The 17,867-nt window shown below is 40.6% G+C and overlaps 1 protein-coding gene across 3 annotated transcripts in view; it reads left to right on the top strand.

The window, feature by feature from the left end:
- The window catches only part of LOC126470186 (calcium uptake protein 3, mitochondrial-like), a 657,418-nt gene that overhangs the window by 621,091 nt on the left and 18,460 nt on the right, over positions 1-17,867 (top strand). The window contains exons 6-7 of one of the 3 annotated variants that reach the window (XM_050097843.1): positions 6,578-6,640; positions 17,127-17,228. The exons of 1 other annotated variant lie outside the window; for it this stretch is intronic. In XM_050097843.1, the coding sequence (XP_049953800.1) occupies positions 6,578-6,640; positions 17,127-17,228 (165 nt within the window). The remainder of the gene's footprint in view (positions 1-6,577; positions 6,641-17,126; positions 17,229-17,867) is intronic. One more of the 3 variants, XM_050097844.1, reaches the window with a different exon arrangement.

Raw genomic sequence — 17,867 nt, 5'->3', positions numbered from 1 at the left:
AATAATGTGTTGACAGAGGGGTGAGTGGGGGGGGGGGGGGGGGGGGGGATCTGGGTGAGAAAATTGGTGGTAGTGAGTGAAAGACTTAGAAGAAAAGGAAGTACTGTGAAGACAATGTAGAATAGTGAAGAAAACAAGATGGAATGATAACACAAGGAAAAATTAGTGTAATTCAGTGCCAGATGAAAGAAAGAAACTAGAAGTGATGATCAGTTCCTGTGAGGGAACAATATGACCTCGTGACAAAATAAGTTCCAGAATCGGCACTGTCAAAGTATATATTGCAGTGCAGTATAAGGTGTTTTCCTGTGTAGTCTATATATCGTCATTCAGTATTTTCAGTTGTCAATAAATGCAGGCTGCTGAATGATATGTGGAACAACACATGTAATGTCACATACATGTCTTTCTTCTGTTATTTATTTGTTAAATGCTTCCCTGCATACGAATATGTTTAACACTAAGTGGATCAATGAGGAATATTTTATATTAGGAAAGATTGCTTGTATATGAATCATAAGAAGATGACCAGACAAAATACTTCACTTTTTTCAGATGAAGCAAGCCAACTTAAAATGGTTGTAAGAAGATTTTATGTACAGTATACCTCATATCTGGAATAGAGATGTGTTGCAGGGGATGTATGAGATTGAGGTTCTTAGAGGATTTTCTTCCAAGTAGAGTGCAATTTATTTTATGATATGCTAGGAGGAATTGTAGGCTAATACTGGTGAAAATATTGATTAAAGACACAGTCTTGTAGTTACAAAGGAGTTCAGCTGATGTATTATCAAGTCTGGATTGAGGCAAACTACACTGAAAATTTATTGCTGTACAATGTTGGTAACTGCAGGAATGAAAGATATGGACAGAAATTGTTTCAGTTTTACTTGGAGAGTTTGTAACCAAGAATAATGTTCACTGTGAGAGAGTTAACAAACAGTGAAAGGCATAGCTTGTGTATTTAATGTATATGACAACATAGTGATGTTAGTTCTATGAGACTGAAACAGATATCAAAGACTGATATTTTTGCCATAAAAAGAAGTCCTATAGTTGCAGCAAATGCCATTAAGGCTACAGAGAAAATATTTTTCAGTGACTCTGTAGTTAACTTGAGACCGTAAGAAAGATTACCACTTCCAATGTCATTACCATAAATTTATATATGTCGGATAGCCATAAAGTCTTTATTCTCATGTCAGAAAAATAAAGTTATGTAATTATTTCCTTGTTTGTGAATACATGTCTGCAGTCCTAGCAGACACTGAAATTCCCAGATCACAGAACCGTACCCTGCAAAATGGCACAGCCTGTCCCCAATTTAACAGTGGGCTGTGGTATTTTGCTTTCTCTCTTTAGTGGTGCACTACAGTACTGTGAGGAGGAGGAGGAGGAGGAGGAGGAAGAGGAGGAGGGCGATTTCAGTGTGTGGCAGAACTGCAGACATGTACCAGCAAACAAAAAAAGATTAAATGTTTAACCCGAAAGAACAGATACCATCTTCATATATATATAAACTCGTCTAGCTTGAAGGGGGAAACCAGATGGCGCTATGGTTGGCCTGCTATAAGGCGCTGCCATAGGTCAAACTGTTATCAACTGCATTTTTTAAAGTAGGAACCCTCATATTTTATTAAATATTCATGTAGTACGTAAAGCAATATGAATGTTTTAGTTGGACCACTTTTTTCACTTTGTGATAGATGGAGCTGTAATAGTCACAAATGTATAAGTACATGGCATCACGTAACATTCCGCCAGTGCAGACGGTATTTGCTTTGTGATACATTACCTGTGTTAAAATGGACCATTTACCAATTGCAGAAAAGGTTGATATTGTGTTGATGTGTGGCTATTGTGATCAAAATGCCCAACGGGCGTGTGCTATGAATGCTGCTCGGTATCCTGGATGACATCATCCAAGTGTCCAGACCGTTCCCGGATAGTTATGTTATTTAAGGGAACAGGAAGTGTTCAGCCACATGTGAAACATCAACCACAACCTGCAACAAATGATGATGCCCAAGTAGATGTTTTAGCTGCTGTCGCAGCTAATCCGCACGTCAGTAGCAGACAAATTGCATGAGAATCGGGAATCTCAAAAACGTCGGTGTTGAGAATGTTACATCAACATCGATTGCACCTGTACCATATTTCTATGCACCAGGAATTGCATGGCAATGACTTTGAACATTGTGTACAGTTCTGCCACTGGGCACAAGAGAAATTACGGGATGGTGACAGATTTTCTGCACGCATTCTGTTGTGCGACGAAGCGTCATTCACCAACAGTGGTAGCGTAAACCAGCATAATATGCTCTATTGGGCAATGTAAAATCCACGATGGCTGCAACAAGTGGAACATCAGCGATCTTGGCGGGCTAATGTATGGTGCGGCATTATGGAGGAAGGATAGTTGGCCCCCATTTTATTGATGGCAATCCAAATGGTGCAATGTATGCTGATTTCCTACATAATGTTCTACCAATGTTACTACAAGATGTTTCACTGCATGACAGAATGGCGATGTACTTCCAACATGATGGATGTCCGGCACATAGCTCGCATGCAGTTGAAGCGGTATTGAATAGCATATTTTATGACAGGTGGATTGGTGGTCCAACTAAAACATTCATATTTCTTTACGTACTACACGAATATGTAATAAAAAATGGGGGTTCATATTTTAAAAAACGCAGTTGGTATCCTATATATAAAGCCGTGAGTAATGAGCGTAATGGCAGGGACACTACGAATATAGTGCAGGACAATAAGTTGGGATTGTGGGTCTCACGGGAGGCATGCCAGAGACAAGTCTTTGCAGTGGCACTATCCTCTGTGTCCTCGGTGGCTCAGGTGGCTAGAGCGTCTACCATGTAAGCAGGAGATCCCGGGTTCGAATCCTGGTCGGGGCACACATTTTCAACTGTCCCCATTGATGTATATCAGCGCCTGTATGCAGCAAAGGGTATTCATTTCATTGTATTGATTTACTTGTAATTTCATTCTAATGAGCTGCACGGTCACCGATGGTATCTGTTCTTTCGGACATGTCTGAAAGAACAGATACCAAGGTTCACCGGCCATTTGACCATTTTCTGTGCAAATGCACAAACAGTGCCCGAACTCGTACGGGAATTGATAAAGCCGCGAGTAATGAGTGAAATGGGCAGGGGCACTACGAATATAGTGCGGGACAATAAGTTGGGAATTTGTGTCCCACGGGAAGCATACCAGAGATAAGTCTGTGCAGTCGCACTGTCCTCTGTGTCCTCAGTGGCTCAGATGGATAGAATGTCTGCCATGTAAGCAGGAGATCCCAGGTTCGAATCTCAGTCAGGACACACATTTTAAACTGTCCCCTTTGATATATATATGAACACCTGTATGCATGTAAGGGTATTCATTTCATTGTAGTGATTTAATTGTAATTTCATATAACACAGGCCAGAAGCTACACATAACCAGTGATAACAATGGTGGCATATTTACTGTATAATTTCATCATCAGACTTAGTCCAAAGCTACTGTAAATATTAGATGTTCATGGATCACAGTTTACATGATGTTTGTCAGTTACTTATCACTCCCAGAGTGAGTTCCAAGAGTTTTATAAAAATACTGACTCATAGATGTTCAAAGGTTGATAACTGATCCTGAACTGAGTGACTACATTTCAATTCTGTACTAACTGCACAGTGTTCATTCTGACTGTCACAGATTTGTCGACCAAACAAATGCTGACCAGGGATTAACTGAAGCATTGTTCAGTACAGTGATAATTCAAATTTGTAGTTACAATCTGATTTATAATTGGAAGAAGGTCAAAATTAGTTTCCACAGAATAACAGTGAGCCAAGGAGTAATCTGGTTAACTATGGCTTAGATAACTGGAAAATTGACAAAGTTATATGGACTATATTGTGAATACTATGTATACTGCCACAGGGATTCACAATTCCCACAAAAAGTGGCATAAATATGTAATTTTCTATATTGAATAATTAGTGAACTTCACATGTTTTCATAATACAAGAGGGCATTTTTGCAATCATAAAAAATCAGGCCTACAAAACTAGGTAACTAAGTTTTGGAAATAATCACCAGTTAAAAATAGAAGATTCTGAAAGACGAAAATTTTTGTTATGAATAACTTTTGAAACATGATGTTTTTGGAGGAGCTAGAGTAAAACAGACATGCACACATGCCAATAAGCACATGACTATGTGTTGCTGGAGGGACTAATAGTGCCAGTGCTATTTTTCTGCAGGTGGATTGCTTGTGTTGGGGGTAGTGTCAGTGGAAAGGGAGACAGGGTGCAGGGAGAAGGACTAGGAGTGAGCAGCTAGTGGCCCGGAGGGAGGCAGCTGATTTGCCACTTAGGAATGCAACAGGGGAGGGGGGGAGCACAGGCATATGAGCTGGCATCATTGCAGCAGCTGGTGGAAAGCAGCACACACTGTAGGTGACATTAGGGCACAAATTGGTAGGTAGTGACAGGAAAGAGGAAGGGGAACTGTTGGGTGGAGGGTTCAGCAACAGTGGGTAACCTGAGATTGAGCCTAGAACGATTACAGGAGCAGATTATGTGTTGTAAAGATAACTCCCTTTTGCATAATTCATAGAAGCAGGTGATGGAGGGAAGTATCCACATGGCACAGGTTGTGAAGCAGCCATTAAAATTGAGCTTGGTGTGCCACCGGGTGCACAACTATGCTCTTGACAGCCGTTCAGCGGTGGCCATTCATCCTGCTGGTTAGCTGGTTGGTAGTGATGAAAAACTGTGCAGTGTTTGCAGCAGAGTTGGAATATGTGTGGCTGCCTTCACAAGAGGCCTGGCCTACGATGTGGTAGGAAAAGCCTTTGACAGGGCTGGAGTAAGAGATGCTGGGTAGGCAGATTCGGCAGATATTGCAGCTTGGTCTGCCACAAGGATATGATCCCTACGACAAGTGGTTGGGAGTGGGTGTGACACAGGGATGGACTGGGACGTGACTGATGGAGGGGAAGGACACTTCAGGAGGGGTGGGAAGGACCTTGGGTAGGATGTCCCTCATTTCAGGACAGGGTGAGAGAGAATTGAAGTACTGGCAGAGGATATGGATCAGTTGTTGCAGTCCAGGATGTTATTGGGTAATGAGGGGAGTGCTTTGTAGCTGATTCTTGGGGTTGGTGTGGGATTGGGGGATGTGAGGATATGCATGGGTAATCTGTTTGTGGACTGGGTTTGAGGGGGGGGGGGGGGGGGTTGGTATTGCATGTCTGTAGAGGCCTTTGTGAGACCTTCAACATATTGGGCTAAGGAGACTTGTCATTGAACATACATCATCCACAGGTGGCTGGGCTGTGTGGGATGAATTTTTTGATGTGGAAATGCAGGTACTGTTGGTGGTTAGTGGGTTTAATGTGGGCAGAGGTGTTGATGGAGCCATCAGAATTGTGAGGGTCAACTTCCATGAAGTTGTCTCGTTGGGTAGAGGAGAACCAGATAAAGTGCAAGGTGAGAAAAGGTGTTGAAGTTAGGTGAGTTAATGTGGATAGTGTGTTTTGGCCCTGAGTCCACATCATGAAGATGTCATCGATGAGCCTAAACCAGACAAGTGGTTGAGAGTTTCCGGAGGCTATGAAGGTTTCCTTTAGATGACCTATAAACAGGTTGCCACAGAAGGGTGTTTTGGGTGTTCATGGCTCTGCCACAGATTTGTTTGTAAACCTTCCCTTCAAAGGAAAAGTAGTGGGTCAGGATATGGTTTGTAAGGTGTACAAGGAATGAGGTGGTGAGTGTAGAGTGTGAAGAATGTTGTGGGAGGTTGTGTTGGAAAGTTGGTGAAGGAAGTGGTTAGTAGCTTTGATGTGGGAGGCTAGGTTTTGGGAAATTGGTTGGAGGTGTTGGTCAACAAGAGCAGAAATTCTTTCAGTGGGAACACAATAGCCAGCTACAATTGGGTGTCCAGGATTGTTGGGATTTGGCGATTTTGGGGGGCATGTAGACGATGGGTGTGCAGACTTTTGTTTGGGTGAGGAGGAAGATGGACTCAGGTGAGAGATTCTGGGAAGGGCCTATTCCAGCCAGCCTCATGTTGGAGCAGCTCATCGCAGGATGACTCTGGAAGCTAGCAAGTTATCTTTCTTTTCAGTGTACAATTGACAACTCAGTGCTTCTGCTATTTGGTGAGTGGTGCCCTTTAATCCAAAATTATTTATAGTCTACAAGAACTTTCCTACAACTTTTAAACTGATATAACTGTTATTAATAATGTGACTAATCATTAGAAACTGCAAGCCTAGAATCATTAGTACATAACCTTTATAAAAGTAAATGCAGATTTGTCATTGTGGCTTTCCTATACAGAAAATGTAATGCAGTACCACAAATATCCCCCCCCCCCCCCTCCCACACACACACACTAGAAATTCCATTCACTACAGTTAAGTTGCCATTCTTCATTTCTCTATACACATTTTTACTTTTATGGGTATAATTTGTGACTTTGGTTTCTAACTTTTATATTTAGATTTTATTTACAGCTATGACTTAGATAATGTAACTCACTACATTGTATACAAAAATAGATCCAGCGTATTATGGCAAAGAACATGAAGGAGCAGTATGAAAATGATGCCAGTCTACAGACTGTGAGTTTTATTGCTTGTCTTTGTTTTAATACCTTGTTGGAATTGCAGAGCTGATGTAAATGCTGACTGCTTTAACATGATGCAGTGCTGTGTAGTGTAGAGGAAATGTATATATGCAAAAAAGCTTCAGATGTTATTCTTTGTAATTATTTTATGTGCTGAAGGAGAAAAATATTAGGCACTTGATATTCCACAAGAGTAGTTATTTAAAATTCTCTCCTTTTCAGGAAAGGACTGGTGGTGATGAGTAGTTATGGTGCCATGCAAATATGCTAAATTCATTGCATGGAATTTTGTGTGTTTCATTGTTTAAATGAGATTTCGTAACATTGCTAACAGAACCAGCAAGTTTGTACTGATACATATAGAAGTATAGCTATTATATAGTTTTTCATGTGGTGGTTTTTTAAATGTTTTCAGCATTACATTTCTGTGTACTTACTCTGAAAAAAAAATTTTGTACTGATTCTGTAAACTAGCATATTGAACACACATTTACATTCATAAAACTATAAAACTGTGACAATGTAAACTTCTAGGATGAGAAAACTGGGGCCATTTACTCACTTTTGGGAAGTACTATAATTATCAGCAGCTGAATTAGAAGTTAGAAAGGCTTTCCTTATTGATTGTGAGTGATGTGTCTTAGTGTAACTGTTTTGTGTAGGTCCATATGCCAACTGCATGTAGAGTGTAGTGTGCTGTTTTCGGTGTTGTTGACAGTGAGAGGCTGAAACTGGGTTTCACCACATAGCTTCTGCTCCTCTGCAATAACATTAACAGGATCCACTAGTTTAAGTGTCCACATCCAATGAAGGGAATACCATCGACATTGTTACATGTCCTCAATTCTTGCGTTAGTAAATATGTGCTGGATTTAGCCTGGCTCACTAATCTGTAGTCACCTGGATTTCTTCTGGGTCAAGGGTCACCATATTAGGGGGCATTGGTAACTGCGGATATAAACGTGAATGATACAAGCACGCTTAGTTGACAACCTTGATGATTGACAGGTGTGCCATTAGTATAAATTTGCTACATCCCAAACATTCAGGAAACAGAATAGTTAAAAGAAGTTTTTAAATAACAATACTATTAATAATGTATCATTTCCCATGAATAAATAGCAATATTCACAGATTTTGATGCTGTCATGCATTTCTGTTGTTATGGCTTGTTTTAAATCCAGAGTTCTGTTTATCTGGTTTAGCTATGTCTATCCAAAAAATTGTTGGTAGAAAATTAAGCTCTCAAAATGAAAGATTTATGAATATAAATAATAAACACTAAATAGTTTATGTGTATTTGACCACTTAATGATTGATTGATTATGTGGTACTCAAGAAAATATTCCAGGAATACAACCTCTAAGTCTGTGAAGTTCAAATACAGTGATGAAGAGAGGGAGATTATTGCACTTTGTTAGTATGAATAGAGCTAAACAACCAATATTTGTGGCTTGCATTCCAAGATTCTTAAACAATGTGCACATTTATGTATCTCCAACATGTACATATTTTCTTGATTGTGGTTTTATTTCTGTTTTTGTAGCTAATCTTTTTACATATTAAAGAGTAAGTGCAATGGGAAGATATCTTCTCATTACATTGACTAGGAAAGCTAACATTTGTTTTTCTTCTTGCATTTATGTGACAAAAGTTTGATCACTTAAGGTAAGAATACACTTAAGACAAATAAAAATTAATGAAAAGGTGTATGAGATTAGAAATGAAAATGCACACAGTAGGCAGTTGAAATGCTAAATAAATGATATATATGAAAACCTTGTACGGAGTTCTTAAATTGGAGTACCTCAGGAACCAGTATCCAACAGTACAACAAAAGACATTCAATAGTTGGTACTACACTCGTGCTTATAAATTAACGATAATGCTGATACATGGTGAAACAATGCTCTGGTGGGTGGTTTGCGGGTTTAACTCACCTCGGAGTATGACCATGTGGTGCACTTGACCTGCGGTCATTGCACATATGCAGAGGTGTGTTAGTGCATGTCAGAGTACGGTGCAGCGAGTAAGTGTGCAGACATTTCCAAACATACTAATGGTGACTGCTGTGTCAAAAATGGCTCAAAGAACACATATTGATGACATTATGAGGGGTAGAATACTAGGGCAACTGGAGGCTGGTCAAGTACAGCAGGCCGTAGCATGGGCCCTCTGTGTGCCACAATGTGTGATCTCAAGATTACGGCACAATTCCAGCAAACAGCGAATGTGTCCAGGCGCTACAGTATGGGACGTCCACAGTGTACAACACACAAGAAGACCGATATCTCACCATCAGTGCCCACAGACAGCCACGGAGTACTGCAGGTAGTCTTGTTCAGGACCTTACCCGCAGCCACTGGAACAGTTGTCTCCAGACAAACAGTCTGCAGATGACTGAACAGACATGGTTTATTTGCGCAGAGACCTGCAAGGTGCATTCCACTGACCCCTGGTCCCAGGAGAGCCAAAAAGCCTAGTGTCAAGAACACAGTACATGGTCATTGGAACAGTGGTCTCAGGTTATATTCACAGACGAGTCCAGATATAGTCTGAACAGTGATTCTCACCAGATTTTCATCTGGCGCGAACCACGAACCAGATACCAGCCCCTTAATGTCCTTGAAAGGGACCTGTATGGAGGTTGTGGTTTGATGGTGTGAGGTGAGATTGTGATTGGTGCACATACACCCCTGCATGTCGTTGACAGAGGAACTGTAACCGGTCATGTGTATCGAGACGTCATTTTGCACCAGTATGTCTGCCTTTTCAGGGGTGCAGTGGATCCCACTTTCCTCCTGATGGACAATAACGCACGACCCCACTGAGCTGCCATCATGGAGGAGTACCTCAAACAGAAGATATCAGGCAAATGGAGTGGCCTGCCTGTTCTCCAGACCTAAACCCCATCGAGCATATCTGGGATGCTCTTGGTTGGCATATCGCTGCACATCTTCAAACCCTAGGACATTTCAGTAGCTCCAACAGGCACTGGTGCAAGAATGGGAGGCTATACCCCAGCAGCTGCTTGACCACCTGATCCAGAGTATGCCAACCTATTGTGCGGCCTGTTTACATGTGCATGGTGATCATATCCCATATTGATGTCAGGGTACATGTGCAGGAAACAGTGGCGTTTTGTAGCACATGTGTTTCGGGACAGTTTTTCTCAACTTATCACCAATACCGTGGACTTACAGATCTGTGTCATGTGTGTTCCCTTTGTGCCTATGCTATTAGTGCCAGTTTTGTGTAGTGGCATGTTGTGTGGCACCATTTTCTGCAATTATCCTTAATTTATGAGCAGGAGTGTACTTTGACATGTGTAAATATGAATCACACTTCATTTAACTATTATTTTCATCATTAACCTATTAACAGGAACACATCTTTTAAAAGAAAGCAGTTACAATTCCTCAATATTTGTGAATTACACTGCACTGAGGTGTTCGCCTTAGCAGTAAAACGTTAGTAAAATGAAATTCAGCCAGTATTTACTAGTGACCCTTTATTGTACTAACCCACATATAGAACCTCAGTGGAAAATTAAACAAGAGTTTCTGAAAATCAAACAATTTGGTTGTCATGCTATAGCAAGAAAGAATGAAGAAATTACATAAAAGTGTAGTGAGAATCATCCTCCTCCACTACATTCTTCAGGTTTAAATTGTTTGTAGTGCGTGTTATAGCAAATACAACGTTTGGTTATCTTAATTTATAGGACTGCATTGATAATTAAGACTTATTAACTTAGGGTAGGCAGGCTATTTTGGGTCTGTTTCATTTTATTTTAGGTAGGATGTAATGTGACATCATCTGCAAAAATAGTAATAAACTGAGCTATAACATATTTGTACAATGGCTGAAGATGGGAAAGGCTGTACATTCACTGGAAGCACCATTGCACCACACATCCTGAGAATATTATGGAAAGCACAGGAACAGGGGTATGGACTTAGTTGAACCTAGTTGGCAACAAATATGGGCACAGCATTTTGCCTAGTGAAACAGTCTCCTTGAAACACTGTGTAATGACTTTTCACATACCCCATACATGCTTTACATCTGCTGCTTGATATAGTTAACATAATCTGTCAATGAAGAAATCCATTTTGAAAATATAATGTAATTGGATAGATGAAAAATGTGCTCACCATGCAGCAGCAGGAGGACACACTTATAAAGGTACAGAAATTTGCAAGCTTTTGGAGCGAGTGACTCCTTCTTCTGGTGGAAAGGGTGAAGGGGAAGGAAGAGGGGGGGGAAGGAAAAAGACTGTTCAGCTTTAGGAAATTGGGAAAGTTTGGAAAAGTCATCCAGAACCCTGGGTCAGGGGAGACTTGCACAGGGGGGAGACTTACTGGATGGCCAGTTCTCCCTTCTCATTCTAGCCAGTAAGCCTCACCTGACCTGTAGTTCTTGGCGACTTTTTCCAACTCTCCCTATTTCCTAAAACTCATCAGTCCTTTTCCTTCATCGCTCTTCCTTCCTCTTCAACCTTTCTGCTGGTAGGAGGAGCCACTGGCTCTGACAGCTTGCAAATTTCAATACCTTTATATGTGTGTTATCCTGCTACCACGTGGTGAGAAAATATTTTTATTTAATTTAATCTGTATTTAGAGAAGACAATAGTCAATAGATAGGTGTTGGGTTCACATTGGTAAATGTGGTGTCCAGTTCACTGTTTGAAATTCACCAGAATGCTCATGAAACCTCACTTCAAAATTCTTCCCCTGAGAGCAGATTCATTATTTTGCTATAATATTCTGTCACTTTCAGAACATTTAAGCTATATACAAGAGCATGAATCAGTCAAAAACAATTTTCCATTGTTGCTACAATGAACAGACCTGCATAAGAAGACAGTGGTGTCAGTTACTGCTACAAGAATCCATACAAAATGTTACAAATTGCCATTTTGACAAGCAAGATCCAACCATCATCTCGGGAACAACTGATTGTTGTTTTATTGATTGTGCCAAATGTTTCTAGTCAGTAATTATTCACTGGATTAACTTACTGAATCCAGGAAAGACACTTCCTTCTATGCTTTAACATTGATGGAGGCATTCTGGCAGATCTTTGGATCTAACATCTAGTGGGACCTGATTAATAATACACTGTTCTGCCTGACTCATGTCTGACATCATCTATGTTAAATTATTAAGTCAAAATCAATTTGAAAGCCACACTTGCTAATGTTGCATTGATTTGACTTGTGCAGGGAGACAAAATAACAGTGGTCTTGGCCCATTATTGTCCACAACAAAACTGAGTTCATTGTGGAGTTTCACTCCCAGGATTCTAGTAAAACTAACCAGTACCCTTAAAGAATGGTAGGAGACTCTTTACTAGTTCCTTATTATACATAATTTTGTCAGGACTTAATGACCCAAATATTCTTCACATTGGACAATTAGGTGTGGTGTGATTTCATGCCCCTTGCCAAATAGTCTACACTTAAGAGCATCTTTCTCTATACCCATCGTGTGCAGGTGTTTCTTAAAGTTACCACAGCCAGTCTGTAGTCCTACCATGAGTCTAATCTGTCTTCTGTTCAGGCCCAGGATAACATAACGTCTCGTGAAATATCATTAGAGTGCCATGTTTTTTCTCTCTCTCTCTTTTTTTTTTTCATAGGCCAATATTTCTATGTGCTGCCTCCTGATCCAGCTATGTAGTTTTGATTTTACAATTGCCTTGGTGATCATAGAAAAGTTTCTGGTCTAATAAATGGAGTTGTTACACCCACCCTGATGAGCCTATCAACTTGTTCATTGCCATTAATTCCTGAGTGACCAGGGATCCACAACAAGTTTATCATCACAAGGGCATCATGGCATTCTGCTATGATCTTTGTTCTCATTGCAGTGGCTCACAGAGATTTGGGAGCTGCTTGACTGTCCAAATAAATGTAGATGCTATGATCCATGTAACACCAATACAAATTCTCCTCTGCACACATTCTGATAGCAGATATTTCCATCTGAAATACTATGGCCAGGTTCCCTAGAGAGATTGCTCTCTTTAGTCTGGGTTGTATCCTGTATACCCCAGCTCTAGTACCCTTGTATGAATAATGATGTCACACCGAAGCACACAGGGGCGCCACTGGAAGATTCTCTAGCACTGCTCAAGGGACACTTTTATGAGGACATAGTCAAACTCTTTTGGCATGTGCTAACCACCACCTACTTCAAATGTTGTGGGAAATTCTACAAGCAAATAGATGGAGTTGCTATGGGTTCCCCCTTAGCACCTATCATGGCTAACTTATACATGGAATACTTTGAGGAGGTAGCATTGGACATGGCTCCACTGAAACTGAAAGCATTTTACAGACATGTGGATGACACCTCTATGGTATGGCCACATGTTAAAGATAAACTACTTGAGTTCCCGCAGCACCTCAACGGTGTACATGAAAACATCAAGTTTACCATGGAGATAGAGAAAAATGGAAGCCTACTCTTTCTGGACATCCTGGTTACTAGAAACGCAGGAGGTACGCTGGGACATTCGGTATATAGGAGGGAAACACATATGGACCTATATCTCAAAGCTAGGAGCTGTCACCATCCAGCGCAATGCAGCTCTCTACTTAACACCTCGGTACACAGGGCGAGGTCCATTTGCAACAAGAAGAGCTTACCGAGTGAACTACAACATCCAAAGGAAACCTTCAGAAGAAACAGCTACAGCAAGAAACTAATAGGGAGAGCTTTGAGGAACAATAAGAAGAGAGGAGGAGAGAGAACCGGAAGAGGATGACACAAGAGGTTGTGCATTCCTGCCATATGCGGGACCACCAACAACGAAGATTGCAAGAATCCTTAAGAAGCACCAAGTGAAAACCATCTTTGACACAGCAAAGAAAATCAAGGATATACTTGGATCAACCAAACACCCACTAGGACTAATGACACCGGGTGTTTATAGAATTGGATGTAAATGTGGCATGCAATACGTAGGGCAGATGCAACATTGCATTACACAGCACCATACAGAACATATAAGAAATGTGCATCTTGGACAGGTTGACAAGTCCACAGTGGCGAAACACAGCATCAACGAAAAGCATACTTTCGAATTTGAAGAAACAAAGGAGATATGCAGCACCAGCAGATTTTGGGATTCAGTTATAATAGAAGTGGTAGAGATTCGTCTGCACGAAAATTTAATTAATCAAGACAGTGGTTACCATCTCAGTACAGCTGGGAATCCTGCAATTAGGAAAATTTGGCAAGAATGCTCTGGTCCAAAAGGGACCGCGGCCGGCGCTGGTATGAACAGACACCGGGAATCAATGCCCGCACGTGCCTCCCCCCCCCCCCCCCCCCCCCGCCCCGCCACCACCACCACCAGTGGTGCCAAGAGCCTGGTGCGATTCCGCTGGCACGTGATTGGTCGGCAGCCGGAATCTGATAGTGGTCCAGCACCTACAAAGGCGTGCAACAGACAGCATCCTGACACTTCACTTGAAGATGATAGATATGCAATCCATTGAAATGTTGCGACCAGAAGACGATACCACTTGGCTGATAACCTGTGAAGATTTCGTAGCTGAAATATGCCGAGAAAGCCTGCAATCGCATATAAGTGTAGAGCTTTTCCCACTTTCCCAACAGATTGGTGAAATGCTGTCTCATATGATTTATGTGATTGATGTGTGTTTTGATTTCATGCAGAGTAATCTCAGTTAACCATCTTTCCCTAATGTGCACATTAACCAGTTTTTCTATTGTATTTGTAAGAAATGAGGACAGGCTGTTTAGTCTCATACCGTTTTCCTTGGTATGATCAGTTCTCCCTGGTTTTGGAATGAAAACATGCTGACTGTCCTCAAATTGTCAGGAATGATTCATGCTGCTAGGCTGACCTTAAACAGTCTCCATATGAATCCAATTAAGCCCTCTCCTGCGTGTTGTAGTAGAGCTGGAAAGATTCCATGTGGGCCTGATGACTTCAACAGTTGAAATGTTATCATCGTCCACTTGATTTTCTTGAAACAAATACATTCTCTGGCAGATTCCCAGTTCTCTCTTTGATAACCTGTAAACCAGTACCTCTCAAAGAATCTTGTTCTGTGTTATCTGCCAGAGTGCACTGAGGGAAGTGAATCTTCAGGAGCCCATACAGCACTCACTTGCTGTCCTTGTGTACCCACCATTCTCCTTCCTTTGAGTACTTCCTGGATTAGTTTGTATTCTTGTGAAGATTTTGTGAAGTCTGGCCCTGATAGCTGCACTTTCCACCTCCTCACACAGTACAGTCCACATTGATAGTTTCACTTGCTTAATCACAAGGTTGTGTTTGTAAAGGGGCCCCTGATATTTTGCCCATTGTCCTTTCCTTCTTGCAGCAGTTTTCTTACATGCTTCCTTCACAATTCCAGACTCTTGTTCCACCTGTTGGTACATTTCTTCGTAATTGGGCAGTTTTCTGAATATGAATGAGGTCATAATGGCAGATGTTGCTGTCTTTGCCATTTCCTTGTTGGAAATGGATTTCTTATTGAAGTTCTGACTTCTGATAAGTGTTAGTTTAGGTCTCTCCTATACAAGTCTGTCTTTTTCCTCAGAATTCCCAAGGCCATGGTTTGTTTATCACCCATCTCAACTTCAAACTTAATATACATTTGGTCACATAAGGATGGCTCCAAAGCCACATGCCATTGTTTGACATAATTACCCATTAGAATGGACCCAAAAGTTATGTCAATTACTACTTCCTTTCTTTTATACCTAGTGGTAGGTTCCCTGTTCCTATTCAACCTTTATAAGTTACTCTTGTATAGGTATTTGAGTAGATGCTCACCTCTGCTGTTGGTGCCACTGCTTTCTCACACTAGGTTGTGGTCAATGCCACTGCAACCAACCAACCAACCAACCATCCAGTGGTTGCTATTCAGCTGCAGGCAGCTGTCTACTACTCTCCTCATTTCCTGGGAATGAGGAATACTGTCTTCATAAGAAAGGTAAACTGAGGTGAACGCAGTTTCCCTCATGCTTCTTTCTTCACACTGTTTCATCCTAACGGTCACTAAGTCCCTGGAACAACAGTCTGCCATCAGCATGAATGAAATTCCATTCTTGACGTTAATGCATGTTCTGGAGTTCCTTAGATTTCTTGCATAAATCATCTTAACTCCAGTTCCTTCAAAGCCTGAGATGACTCCCTTTATAAAAGAGGGGGCAACACTGTTGTAACATGAAGGACATGCATCACATGACTTGTGCACTGTCTGTAGTTGATAGCAGAAGCACAGTTGAAGTAGTGCAAAGAGCAGACACAGCTGAGTTTGAATCAGTTGCAGTCTATATTGTCTGGAAGTATTCACCTGATATGAGTCCATGTGCTAAAGACCTGTTTGTCAAAAGGAAGGAGCCTCTTCATGGCACGTTTCTCTTGGTTTGAACCCAATGAATGAGGTGGCACAGTGGTAAGATGCCAGACACATATTTGGGAGGACAGTGTATGAAATCCCCTTCTGTAAATCAAGATTCAGATTTTCTGTAATTTCCCTAAATTGTCTAAGAAAAATGTCAGGATGGTTTCACTGGAAAGGCACAGCCAGATCTGCGTTTGTGCTCCATTTTGAATGATCTCTCCATTTATGAGGTGTTTTTTGGATGAATCCAGCCTATTACCTTGTTTAATATCATGTCTAGTTTTCTTCTTTTTTGTGAATTTTGTGTAGGTGATGACACATAAGTACGTACTTAAAATTCTTGGAGCAACTCAAAATCTGGGCTTTACTACCAATATTTTAACTGGCAGTACATAGACCGTAAGGGAGCAGCAAAGTTTTTTGTGAATATCCTCCTCTGAAGACCTAAATATTGAGTTGGGAATGAATATGATATTGTGTTAAGCAAATTCTCATGAAAAATCTAGTATCATAAATGAAGAATTGAAAGTGAGAGCCAGTATAGATGCTTGTGGCTAGCAGTATATTCCAATACACATGGGTGAAATCAGCTAATACTGTTCTTGAGATGAATAGTAGTCAGACACAGAATTGCTTGGGGGGGGGGGGGGGGGCGCTGCATTTGTAATAACGTCACTGGAAAGAGAAGCAAATTAAGTACTAGATTTTCAGCCACAAATTGTTGGAGACATGTAAATGATCACCAGAATTGGTATCATTATTTATCAGCTTGGAAGATATCAGCAGACATTTTTAGGGACTGAATGCATAATTGGCTTAAGGAAATTTATTTTCATATAGCTTAGTGCCTCTAACAAAAATTTGAGATGGATTAACACATTTTTAAGTTAAAAAAGTTTTAGCTGTGATCACAATGTCTTCTCTGGTGGTGAAGCCATAGTTTTGATTTAGCATACCCCTAATTAAAGCTAATGTAGAAATATACATGTGACTTAAGGTCCTAAATACTGCTCTTCAAAGATTTTTTGTTTGGACCAAGCATATATTTTATTTACATAATATTTCATTTACCTTATTGCTTTCATAGTTAATGAAGCTGGTGGCTGGACCAATGGCAGTTCGTGAAATTAAGAAAGAGATACAGTCAACAGTGCAAACACAAAACACACCTACACAAAATCAGACAATCGTAAGTTAGATTGTTCAGTTGTGTGACAGCTTGTTGCTTCTCTCTGCATCACTAACAGCCATCATTGTTTGCTCTACATGTTCTGTATGTAGTATCACACTATAGACATTGTATCTAAAATATAATTCCTGTATTATTGTATGTATGCACATTGGACAGAGAGGGGTATTTTCACTGAAGATAGATGCACCATATGTGTGAATGAGAAAAGAAAGCTCTAAGCCATTCCTTTCTGTTTCTGAAAGTTGTCAGATCACAGCTTAGTTTAATGTAAATTATCTTGAGTATCTGGAAAACTCACAGATAGTATCTGCACTGGTAGTTAAAAAATTGTTTCACAGTTCCAGTCTTCTCCTCTGCATCAAATACTCTTTGCCTGGTAGTTAAAAGTGTTGATGTCATTGGACACTGAATATATCTCAGATTTGGAAGAAAATGTCACCTATATTTCTGTAACTATACAGCCTTTTATGCTGTAGTACTTATACAGTACTTAAGGACATGGGTTGTCCATAACAAAGGTATAGCAAAGAAGTTACTATTACCTACACATCAGTATCACGCAGAACTTTTTTGTTTTTATCACAGAAAAGATATGAGTTTGCTTGTACGTTAAGCAGTTCTATTGTCAGATTTAAT

The sequence above is a fragment of the Schistocerca serialis genome, chromosome 3, assembly GCF_023864345.2.
Source record: "Schistocerca serialis cubense isolate TAMUIC-IGC-003099 chromosome 3, iqSchSeri2.2, whole genome shotgun sequence".
Taxonomy (NCBI): domain Eukaryota; kingdom Metazoa; phylum Arthropoda; class Insecta; order Orthoptera; family Acrididae; genus Schistocerca; species Schistocerca serialis.
Note: the sequence above shows the minus strand (reverse complement) of the source record. Positions and strands in the feature narration are given on the sequence as shown.